The 12466-nt window shown below is 48.2% G+C and overlaps 1 protein-coding gene across 4 annotated transcripts in view; it reads right to left on the minus strand.

The window, feature by feature from the left end:
* Positions 1-12466, minus strand: part of Gnao1 (G protein subunit alpha o1) — a 153965-nt gene that overhangs the window by 19666 nt on the left and 121833 nt on the right. For all 4 annotated transcript variants that reach the window (XM_074055975.1, XM_074055974.1, XM_074055977.1 and 1 more), the window contains 2 exons: positions 7302-7462; positions 1063-1191 (listed from right to left, as the gene is read on the minus strand). In XM_074055975.1, the coding sequence (XP_073912076.1) occupies positions 1063-1191; positions 7302-7462 (290 nt within the window). The remainder of the gene's footprint in view (positions 1-1062; positions 1192-7301; positions 7463-12466) is intronic.

Raw genomic sequence — 12466 nt, forward strand, 5'->3', positions numbered from 1 at the left:
TCTCCCTGTCAGACTCTAGCCATAGGAGCCCAAGGGCAGGGGAAGAAATTGTGGGCAAATGGGTCACCAGTCCTGGAATGACAATGCCCTACAGACGTCTGGACCTGACAGGCTTCTTGGCACATAGCTATAGAGTAGGAGGGCCTGGTCCTGCATGGACAGGAGTCCTGTCTCTTCAGAAGGCAGGGACTGGAGGCAGAGATTAGAGCAGGAAATGAAGCTGGGTCTCACATGGATTCTGCCCCCCATCTGAAATACAGACAGACTACCCAATGTTCTCTGTGGCTCTCTCCAGAATATAATGCTGGGTGGGGCCAACCCAAGGTCCCATCCTGTACCCAATGGGTGATCAGGAGAGACTGAGAAGACCAGAAGGCAAAGGACGCACTCCAGGAGCCCCTTAGCCCCTCACTGTGTGTCGTGACTTAGTCACTAGCATGATCCTCACAGCCCTGCAGAGAGCCTGTCTACAAAGCCCAGGAATCTGGAATATAGAGCCTCAGTCCCTTGGTCTGAACAGAGCAGCAGGGGGCCAGAAAACAAGGTCTTATACTTGTTCCCTGGCCTGAGGTCCCTGCCTGCCCCTTTCCTCTTGGTCTCTCTTCCAACTCTACCTGACACCCCAAAACCATACTGGAAGGCAGGGCACAGCAGAGGCTGCCAGGCCTCAGTGCATGCAGGATGTCCTAGGAGGACACAAACCTCCAGAAGAGCCTGAGAAATCCAGTCTCACAGCTCAGGCCCCTGTTCTGAGGCATGCAGAGTTCCTGGATCCCAGCTATGTCCCATGCTTGGGAAAAACCCTCTCCTTAGGCCTCAGCTTCCCTATGTGCACCATGGTCTCACTGGCCTTGCTTGGGCTTACCTGCCTTGCTCCCTACCAGGTGGCCTTCAAAGGACCTCCTCCAGCCTCAGGAGTCACTTCAGAGACAGGATTTGGATTTTCTATCCAAATCCTTCCTTACTTCATAGCCCCACTTAAGGACACTTTTCTCAGTAAGCCCCCTGCTCCATCCAGCCCTTGAACTTGTGCACAAGTTTTTCTGTCTCCTTGGGCCTCACCTGAAGTGGAGGTTCTTGAATGTGAAGTGGGTTTCTACGATGCCGGTGGTTTTGACCCTGGTTCGGAGGATATCCTGCTCGGTGGGCTGGTAGTCAGTAGCCCCAATCCGATCCAGGCTGTCCAGGTAGCTGGGGATGGCAACACACAAGAGACCATGGACTACATACCTGGGCACTGCTCCAGGCCAACCAGGTCATTCACCTTCAGAGTCCCATATCAACCAGGGACAATTGTAGGTAACCATGGAGGCCAGTCGGTGGGTATGGGGGCAACTGAGGAAGAAGGTCCTTATGGTCCTGGTCTCACAGCCTCAAAGAGCCTCTAATTCAGAACCAAAGGGCCTGTGTGCAGCTCTAAGCACAGTCTGACTTATAAATGGAACTACCATACTTATGATACCATCTTGGCATTTTTATTTTTTGTTTAAAAAAAATAGTAATGGCCAAGAGGTAGGTACTATTCTGTACAGGTGTTCCCATTACATCCTTAATTTCCCTGTGCTAAGTATACTATTTTATAAATTAGAAAAGTGGGGATCAACTGTGGGTGGTGGTTCACTTGGGAGGCTGAGGTAGGAGGACCATGAGCTCACAGCCTGGGCTGCATAGCAAGGCCCTCTCTCTGCCATCTGATCCAGTGGTACTGCTCCTGGGCATCTACCCAAAGGAACGTAAAACAGGATACAAGAGAGACACTCGTGTATAGATGTTTATCACAGCACTGTTCACAATACCAAGCTTTGGAAGCAACCCAGGTGCCCTACAACTGATGAACGGATGAAGAAAATGTGGTATATATACACAATGGAGTATTACTCAGACATAAAGAATAATGACATGTGGTTTGAAGGTAAATGGATGCAATTGGAGGACATAATGTTAAGTAAAGTAAGCCAGGTTCAAGAAACACAAAAGCCACATGTTTTCTCTCACACATGGAAGATAGATCCAAAGATGGATTTATACACAAACATAAGCATAATCATATACTAACTCAGAGGTAGAACATGTTTGTAGTGGTGGAACTACTCTATGGAACTTGGGGAAAGAAGGAAAGGAAAAGATAATGACAGAGCATCAGTAATATCACATAACATAAGATGTGAAGGTAGAGGATATAAGGATGTGTACTGAAAGCTGTTGAAATATGAGGGGTGGGAGGTAAAGGGGTAAGGGAGAGTATTCGAAGGGATTGAACAGACCAAAGTAAAGCACACCCACAGTGGGCATGCATTGAGACACCCCTTTGAACATCAACTTAAATATTAATAATGAAAAACAGGACCATAAAATAGGTACAATGTGTGTGAGTGTGTGGGGGGTACTAGTGGAAAGAGGAAGGGTGAATGAAGGTGATTAAGGAGACAGTATATGGCAGATGAACTTCATATACCATATGAAACAGGGCTAGGAAGCCTCTCGCAATTGCTTTAAGTGAGGTGGGGAGGGGGTTGAGGGGGAGAGATGGTGGAAGCAATGTAAATAATGTACAATATGTCTCTTGGAATTGTCACTATGAACTCCCCCCTGTATAATGAATGTATCCTAATAAAAATTTATTAAAAAAAAAAAAGAGCCAAGCACTGGTGGCTTATACCTATAATTCTAGCTACTTGGGAAGATGAGATCAGAGGACTTTGATTTGAGGCCAGCTTGGGCAAATATTTCTTGAGATTCCATCTCCAAAATAACGAGCATGAAATGGACTAAAGGTCTGGTTCAAGAGGTATAGTGCCTGCTTTGTAAACATGAAGTCCTGAGTCCCATCATAAAAGTAAAGAAAGAAAACTGGGGCTCAACACAGGCGAGGACTGTGTGCATAGCTTGGCCTGGACACCTGGCTCCAGGGTCTTCATTCCTAGTGCTCTGTGGTGGCCCCCAAACATCTGCCCTGCAGATGCTTCATACTTTCTTCTCATTTACCAAGGGGTGTTTGAGCCTCTTCTCATTTGATGCTCTTGGAGAGGGTGGTTCAGGGTCCACATGGCCAGGTATTGGTGGGACCTCCCTGGGACCCAGTTCTTTGGGTTTTAAAATTTTTATTATTTATTTATTTATTGTGGTACTGGGGAACAAACCCAGACCTTGCTCTCCATGGAAGTACAGTGGGGGTGGTGGGGGTAAGGGAGTCAAAGGGTACCTGGGAAGACTCAGCTCTCAATCTGGAGAGGCTGCAGCTCCCATGGCCTCTGCTCATGGCTTGGGAGACACTGGTCTTGCCATGCCTATCCTAGCCAGGCAAACCTTCTCTGGACACATAAGCTGGCTGGTTTCCCTTTATGCAGCCCAAGTGTCACATAAGGAGATGGCCATGGGAAGGTGAGGTGGGGAAAGCTATTAAATGTACACCTGCTCCAGGTGTTAGGATGTACAATGACCAAGACCAAGACCTACAGGGCATAGTCTCCCACCTTCCCAGAGCCTGTGCTCTGTGCATATATGTAGTTGTGGTGGTGGTGATGGTGGTGGTGGGGAAGTGTCATGGCCTGGCTGGGGAGGCCTGCAGGGTAGTTGGGAAGTCCGTCAGAGTGTAATCTATACAGAGTGAGGGAGTGAGCCTCATTGGTCCTGGGGAGAGACCTGGAGTAGAGGCAAACATGGCTTCATGGCCAGGAGTGGTGAAACAAGGAGTACTCTAGTGGTGAAGCTAGAACAAGACTGGGTAGGTAGCAGTCTCAGAGTGGGACACAACCTACAGGCCCTTGAGGTTGAGGTCAGAGTAAGATGGGAGCCCCATGAAGGTTGTGGGGTGATGGCTATGCTGCTGTCAGAAGCAGAAATCACAGAAGGAGGAAAAGGCTGTTGTCATTATCCAGGTGTGGGACAGCACAGCTGAGGAACGGGGCAGGAGTCAGACTTGTTTTGGATGTCTGAAAAGGACCCATTTCTGCTGGAGGTTCAGATTTGGGGTATGTGAGGAAGAGTATGGTACCTCTGCGGGGCAGAGTGGAGGGGTGGGAAGGAAGAAGCCAAGTAGTCTCTAGGGAAGGCAGGAATCAGGGGTTGTGCTGGGCACAGCAAGCACATTTTAATTGAGGTATGTAAAGATGCTCAGACAGACACTGAGCAGGCAGAAGTTGGAAGGAAGGTGCTCTGGTAATATCTACTTCAGAATTGCACAAGGAATCTAAGACAGAGTGGGACTGGAGGACTGAGCTGGTACCAGGCCTTGGCAGGAAGAGATTCAAGGCCAGAGCTCTGGAATCCAGGAGAGACAGGCAGGAAGCGTGTTGGTCCCAGAGGGTGGTGAGGAGGCTATGGCCAGAGCTGAATAAAGGTGCTATAGGAGAAGGCCTAGGGGCTGAGAACTGAGGTGGCAACTGTGGTGGCTTGGGTATGAGCAGGCTTGGTGGGAGGATAAGTAAGAGTCCAACGCCATGAGGTTCAGGAGAGAAAGTGGGGGAGCAGGAACGACTCAGTGGGGAGCTGGATTTGGGAAAACCAAAGCCCACCAAACCATGGAGCCCTTTTTACCAGGTCCTGGTTGGATCTGCACTGGATCTCTGGGTTGCTGGAACCTATCTCAGAGTGCTTATTTAGAGTGGAAAGCCACATTCATAGAGGCCTGGAGCCCACAAAGAGAGTGAGAGTAAGCTCAGGAGACTAGCAACGGACCTCTTCCCTTTCTTCTTTGAGCCCTGGGTCCTCAAAGGGCAGGGCTAGTAGGACATGTTGATGGGACTTTAGGATGTCAGTGTTGTCTCCTGGAAGTTGCAAGTGACAATTCTATCAGGCTGAGTTTAACTCCTAAAACAACATAGACCTAGCTCAAAAAATGCTTAAGGGAGTCAGACATGGTGATGTATGCCTATAATCCCTAGCACTCGGAAGGATCTAGAGTTCAATACCAGCCTGGGTTACATAGTGAGACTGTCTCAAAAAAAGGTCCTTCTGCCCCTGTGTGTCTCCTCTCCTTCTTGCTGTGGATGCACTCCAAGAGAGGAAGTACAGGTGACCTAATGGGGAGAACATCAACACTATAAAACTTGGCAGGCTGGGTGCCAGTGGCTCACACCTGTAATCCTAGTTACTAAGGAGGCAGAGGGAGGATCATAGTTTGAAGTCAGCCTGGGCAAATAGTTCTGCGAGACTCTATCTTGAAAAAATTCAAAACAAGAAAGGGCTAGTGGAGTGGCTCAAGATATAGGCCCTGAGTTCAAGCCCTAGTACCACAAAAAAAAAAAAAAAAAAAAAAAAAAGCTTAGTAGCAGGAAATTTGGAAGGAGACAGAGATGAAAGAAAGAGAGAAGGAGAGGGAGAGAGGGAGAGACAGAAAGGCAGCCAAATTTCCTCAGCTTACTTGGTGGGGAGTTGACAAATACTGACTCAAGTTTCTTTTTTAAAGTTATAATGGTAACTACTGAAGAACTAAATATAATTCTTTTGACTAGCAAAAGCTGGAGGTGGAGGCAGAGAGGGGTGGAAGGAAGGAGAGTTGAGCACTCCAGATTTCATGGTGGGAGTCAGGAAATACTATGTAAAGTTGGATGAGAAAATGGAAATAGGTAATGGGGAGGAGACAAGGTTGAGTGAGAGATTACTGTTCATGTTACACCACCGTCCATTGTTTAAAACTGTTTTTGCAATGAATTAATTTTATAATTAATGAAATGCGTAAAAATTTAATTTGGTGGGCCATCAGAAATCAGAATGGAGCCAGCTAACCCTGAAGGGCTCCTGAGGGTCCTACTGGTAGAGGAAGGAGGCCCTGGACTTGGGTCCAGCAGGGTTAGGGAGGCAGAGAAGGAAGGAAGTTGCCCTGGCTTGAGGCCACCTGGTGGTCCTGGAGTGAACAGGCTGAAAGGCGCTTTGTTCTTTCAGGGTTCTGGGGTAAGCAGTCTGGCTCTGTCTGTGATTTAATATGCACAAAGAGTTCGTATCCCTACCTATCAAGGTGTTCCTGGGGGCTCACTGGAACCTGGGGGTCTGAGTGGCCCCCAGTTAGGACTTACAGAGGATTTAGGCATTTGCTTAAGTGTGGGAAATGGGAAGATGTCTTGGTTTTACTCAGGCCCCTACTTTGTTAGCTGCCAGTGCAGCTGTTGGAAATACCCATATATCATTTGTGAAAGCTGTTCATTGGGCCTGGCCTAATATATCAGCATAGTGGAGATCAGGGTTTCCTCATTTAGGTACTATTGTTGTTTTGGACCAGGTAACTCTGTTGTGGGGGCCATGCTGGGCATTGTAGAATGTTTAGCAGTATCCCTGGCCCCTATCCACTGGATGTCAGGAACACCACCATAGGGTGACAATCAAAAATGCCTCCAGACATTGCTGAATGCTCCCTGGGGGCAAAAACGCCTCCAGTTGAATGGGCAGAGGACAGAGCTCATGTGTCCTTGGACAGTGGGTTAAAGCCTGAGGCTCCTGGCTGCAAACTCCAACTAAAAGCATGGGCACCAGCTTGAAAAAGTAGGGCTCATTTCCTAAACACCTAGGTGCAATCCCATCATGTCCTTGACAGGGGACACACCCACCCCAGGGCTCTGGAGCCTCTGATCTGGGGGTGAAGGGCATGTAACCAGTGAGGACCTCCCTTGAGCGACAAAATTCAGCAGGCAGGCCTGTGACCCTGCTAGTACTTGAAGAAACTGAAGCATTTTCCCTGCCTTTCTATCTGGTACTTCCAACTTCTCATTTCCTCTTGGGTTCTCTGCCCCATCCTCCTTATTTAGCTATAGCACAATGTTAAAGAATACATTTGATCATGTATTTTATTTACTGAATTTATTTATTAAATGGGGCGACTTATTCCCTATTTTTAATTCAAAGCCAGAGGAACGGTGCCTTCTGAGGCGTTAAAAGACAAAAGCCTGGGCACTAGTCAGGCTAATAAGCAAGCACTGAGCTACATCCCCAGTCTTGAGGGTTTATTATTTTCTCTAAACAAAACAAGTGGATACCATTTGAGTTACTGTCTGCCTGAATGGCTCTGGATTTGTATTTAAGGGGCCAGAAGACTCCAGAAAGATAAAAACCCTTGCTACCTGAAACTTCCCCATTTGAGTACAGTCCAAGACAGGCAGGTGACCAGATCGTGGTCCTTGGGGAATTTCATGTGTGGTTGTCTCTTGTGCCCTATCCCTTCCCTGGCTTCTTCCTCATCTTGTGTGCAGGACGAGAAGTCCCTCCTCATCCGTTCCTGATGTCCACCACCTGTGGTAGAGTATCTCATGCCAGGTCCAGAATCATTCTGTCCCACCTCATGTCTTGCTTCATCCCCTTGGGACACTCACTATTTGGCAGAGTCATTGAGCTGATACTCCCGAGACCGGTTGAAGCACTCTTGGATCCCTGAGTCACCCCAGAGTCGCATCATGGCAGAAAGTAGCTCTGTAGAGAAGGGCTCGGTATCTTCCATGCGACTCACCACATCACACACCATCTTGGAGTCAGCCTAGAAGAGAGAGGGATGCAGGGTGAGGCCTTGGTAGGGCTCAATATATGGCCCCTACGAGGGTAACAGGCTGCACCAGGACAATGTAACCTCAGCCTTTTCAGAAGCAGGTGCCCTGTGAGGGCACCTCTGTGGCCTTTCTATTCCATGCACATTCTACAGCAGCAAACCACAGTGCACACAGAAGAAAGGGAGAGTGGGCAGGGCTCTGCTCTCCATCCTTCCACTCAACTAGAGCAGCTCTGCTTCCATCTGTTTTGAAAATGGGTTTTGTACAGTATTTGGGGAAAACAAAATTAAAAAATCAGTGCTCTTTGCTAGACTTGTAATTTCCTACAGCTTTTACCCAAGGCAAAGCAAAGGCCCTGGAACTAGTTTATATCTGAGTGAGGGCTTCTTCTGGTTGAGTTTTATTTATTTATTTTTTTGTAAACTCAGGGACTTGTTTGCTAGGCAGAAGCTCTACCACTGGAGTCATGTCACCAGCCCTTATTTGAGAATTCTAGTTGGCTGAGGGACTGGGCCCCAGTAGAGCTGTACCTTAGGGATGAGGGGTGGGGTGGAGGGAAGGTAGGTGTTAAGTTGGGACAGATGGTTAAAATTCCTCATGTCAATACTGAGTCTTAAGAAATTGGGCCCTTAAGTTAAAACTTTTTTTTTTTTTGTGACAGTATCTTGCTATGTAGCCCAGGCTGGCCTCAAACTTGAGCTCCAACTGCCTTAGCCTTTTGAATGCTAGGATTATAGACAAGTACCACTGTACCTGGATTAAAACTTAATTTTATGAATCTGCAACCTGTGGTTAGCCAGGCCTGGTTAAACAAGGGAAGGATAAAGGGACAGATAATGACATGAGAGCTCTCTCCTTTCTGTCTCCTTTCCTCTCTGAGTGCTGTCAGTAGAGTTGAATTTGCTTAAGGCACACATGTATAAGCTGAGAGACTAACAGAATTTCAAGAAAAGTACTGCATAGCTCACAGGTCTGCCTCTCCTCCCATCCCATTATCTAGGACACCAAATAGGGGTCACCCATTTCTAAAGACTGCAATCAAGTACACCAAACATCAAAACTGGGAGTGCAGTGCTCTTGAGTCTCAGAAGACTCAGGGAACTCACATTTGCCACCACCTTGTGCATACAGATAGTACTTCACAGGTTACTAAGGATTTTTGTGTGCACACACACTGCTTCCTTAGACCCTCACACACCTCTTGAGAGAGCCAATGAGGACTGCGTGAATGTGATGCTCCTTTGCCTTCTGCATCCAGGAAGGTAGAATTCTGCCCAGAATTCATGTTTCCTAGACTTTGTGGCTACAGGACTTGCTTTGGCCCACAGAATGATGGGGGAGTAGGGGAAGCAGTGTGCAAATTCCTAAAGAGGACTTGCATGCTTTTATTGGTCCCCTGGGTCTCTACCATCACCACAAATGTGCCTGGGCTCTCATTCCTGCCAGAAAAAGGATTTGGAACACACGGTATAGAGCTGAGCCCACCCTGAATCTCTGATCCACAGCTGAATGAAGTGACAGAATTTAGGAGGCTTGCTCGTGATTACTGTTGCAATCACTAGTAACACAGTAGGTACTGGTATTAGGGCCTTGTATGTGCAAGTGTTAGAAACTAATCTAACCAGGTCACAGACAGGGCAGGCAACCCAGTCTTGGAACCTGAACACCTTGTCACTTTCCTGATTCTTTCTGGTAGCTATGTTCTTAGTGGCCTTTCCATGGGTTGGGGGACACAGTTCTTTTTTTGTTGTTGTTTATTCATTTATTCATATGTGCATACATTATTTGGGCCATCTCTGCCCACTGCCTGGGGGACACAGTTCTTGGTGACACCAATGACTCTGGGGAACACCCTCTTAAGCTTGTCCCATTTGAAAAATCCCACCCCAGACAAGACACTTGGCATTAGAGGGCAGATGGAAGGGGCAGTGCAAGACCAGAGTGGGCCCTAGCATTTCCATCTGCCTAGCACCTCCTGAGCCCTCCTCCAGCTGCCTTTCCCCATTTCAGCCTGCACACAACTGCAGGGCTGGGAGTGGAGTGCAGTGGGTCCTCCTGGCCTCATGGGTCCTTCTGGGTGCAATTACGACTTCCAGATGATTACTCTGCTGTGAGCCCTTTCAACCCCAACCCCAATGAAGCCAAAGGAGAGACAGATTGTCCTGCCTGGGCACAGAGCTCAGGAAGTAAGCACCTCAGGGAGGCGCTGAAAGTCTGCAGGTGTCCTTCAGGGTGGGAAAGATAAAGGAAATGAGGTCAGCCCTTGGAAGGTCTGTGGCCATGAAAGATTTTATATAAAAGGTGTGTGGAGCTGAAGCCTTCTTGGAAACTTTTCCAGAATGGAGCTGTCTGCCTAAGTAGTTATTTACCTGTTAGCCTATTCTCTGCAGAAGGTTGGTGGAAAAGTTGTCAGCTGTGCCCCTCCTCCTAGGGAAGGAAGTGACCCTTGGCATGTAGGCTGGAAGGCCAAGCCTGCCATGTTAATCCAGATCCAGCTCCTTGCAGATGGTGCCCTAAATATCCTGCCCTTGGGTTCCCAACCCACACTCACCTGACAAGAGACAGTTGCCCACCAAGGAAGTCTGGTTTCCTGGGGTCTGGGTGAGCTGGGCACTAACCCTGGCAGCAGAGACCTGGAAAGCCAGCTATGGGGCCTGAGCTTCAAGTGTCCTAGGCAGGCTAAGCAATGACTCAGGGAGAAGCGGGTGAGGGAGCAGGGTTGGTGCCTCCACATGTGGCTAATCACAGAGTGAGGCTGTGAGTCAGGGATCTGCCTGTTCCCACTCCCCAGTGCCTGGCTGCCCTCAAGCAGGGTTGATGTCTTTCCAGTTGTGGACCTGGCAGGGTTTCCTGAACCTCCTCCTTTGGGCACCACCTTTGTGGCTTCTGCCAGGTACAATGAAGTGACCAAGTCAGAATAGGTCAAAACTCAGGGGTGATCAGGGCAGGCCAGGCAACACCTGCCACAGGATTAGATGATTGTGCTCCAATCTAAGTGCTGAGAGCCATGCCACACCTCACATCAGGGATGCATGGGAGGGCTGGTAGAATAGCTTAAGTGGTAATATCACCTGCCTAGCAAGTGTAAGGCCCTGAGTTCAAACCCCAGTGCTGCAAAAAAAAAGAAAAAAAAAAGATCAAATTAAGAATGTACAGGACCCTCCAGAGGCGGTGCATGTGCACATATGGGCTCTTCAAAGCCAGGTCATACTTCAGCATTGGCCTCCAGGCTCTTGCTCCACAGGCTGTGTCCACAGCTTGGGAGCTGTACTAGGTGGTCTGCTGGGACTCTTCTGCAGATGGCCTAGGGGTCTGGAGTTTTATCTCCTTCCTGAAGTGTGTTGGATGGGAGGAGACCTGTGGGCACCAGCCCTCCTGGTCACTTCCATCTTCCCTATTCAGCATACTGTGGACCACTGGCTCCACTATTCAAAGACTAGGAGCTCTGCTCAATTCTGCTGCTTTCTCCCCACCACCCTATTGCCTGTCTGCATTCTTTCCAAGTTGCGTACCACCCCACAGGAGACCATTAGTTTTCTTCTAACATCAAGTCTCCTTTAGAAAAAGAACTGAAACATTTTTAGCTGGGCACAATGACATCGACTAAAATTCCCTAATTTTGTTTGCAGTTAGGTGTGACGACATTGTAAGTTATTCCCTGAAGGGTGTAAGTTATAACCTGAAGTGTAGTGAGGTCTTTGCAAATGTCATTTTAAAGAGAGCAGGGACCATTTTCTCTCAGTTCCTCCTTCCTAATGCCCAGAACTTAGTGGCTGGAGCTGTAGCGGCCAACTTGGCTCATGGAGACAAATAAGATCCTCACCCTTGGGATAGTGGAACAGTGACCTGAAAAACAGTCCAGGTCCTTGTCAGCATGATTTTGAATGTTTGAGGTTTTTTTTTTAAACACAGTTTTGTCTGATTTAAGCCACTATTTTCACAGTTTCTGATATTCACAGTCAAACCTAACCTATGTGAATGGATACAATTACAATTTACTCTCCCTGCTTAAGCTCTTTGAATAGCTTCCCATCATTTTTGAATACTGAACTCTTTATTGTGGCCCCTATAGCCTACCTTTCTGTTCTCAGAACCCTCCACTTTTCACACTCACAGGGCTCCTGTCACAAACAAGCCCCCAAACAAGCTGGAGCCTCAGGGACTCCATCTGTGCAGAACACCTAGCCGACCCATACCTGTCTTGAAGATCCCTGTCCTATGTCATGGCTTGTATTATGGCTGGTATTGTGTGACTGTGTATCTAAGGACTAGGGTGGTCTGATTTTTCAGTGCCTTGGGGCTTGCACAGTGCTCTATATACAGATGGTGCTATATCAGGCATGACCCCAATGTGCAGCATGCTCACAGCTCTGGACTTACATCTCAGACAGGGTCTGATCACCTGAAGCCAGAGCTGAGGCCACTAATGCCTAGCCCAGACCCTAGAACACAGGAGAGGGAGGCAGGTAAAGAGGAAGGGCCAGGCTCAAAGGGAAGAAGGGGCTTTGCCAATATGTGTAGAGCCCTATGGAGGGTGCCAAGGGTAGCAAGCAATGAATACAGCCAGAGGCAGCCTCTGTCCTTTAGCCTGCCTTCCTTCCTTCAGAGACCTGTCACTCACACTGAGTCTGACTTTCCCATCCAGAGCTCCTCATGGACCCAAGGTGCTGGGCATGACCAAGGACCTTTCTCTCTGTTATAGCCCCTTGGCATTGTCACTTCTTGCTAGTCAGAGCCTGGCTGTCCAGGCAATCTGAGGTATGATGCTAAACACAGGTCTCTCTTCTGGGTAAGCTCACAAGTGCTGTGGTCTGAATGTCTCTCCCCAAATTCCTATGTTGAAATCATAACCCCTAGGGTAATGGTATTAAGAGGAGGGGCCTTTGGGAGGGGCTAGATCATGAGGGTAGCTCTCGTGAATGGAATTAGTGGCATTATTAGAGGCCCCAGAGGGACTGTCACGCCTTCCACGATGAGGACAGAGCCAGAAGGTA

The sequence above is a fragment of the Castor canadensis genome, chromosome 15 (genome assembly GCF_047511655.1).
Source record: "Castor canadensis chromosome 15, mCasCan1.hap1v2, whole genome shotgun sequence".
Classification (NCBI taxonomy): Eukaryota; Metazoa; Chordata; class Mammalia; order Rodentia; family Castoridae; genus Castor; species Castor canadensis.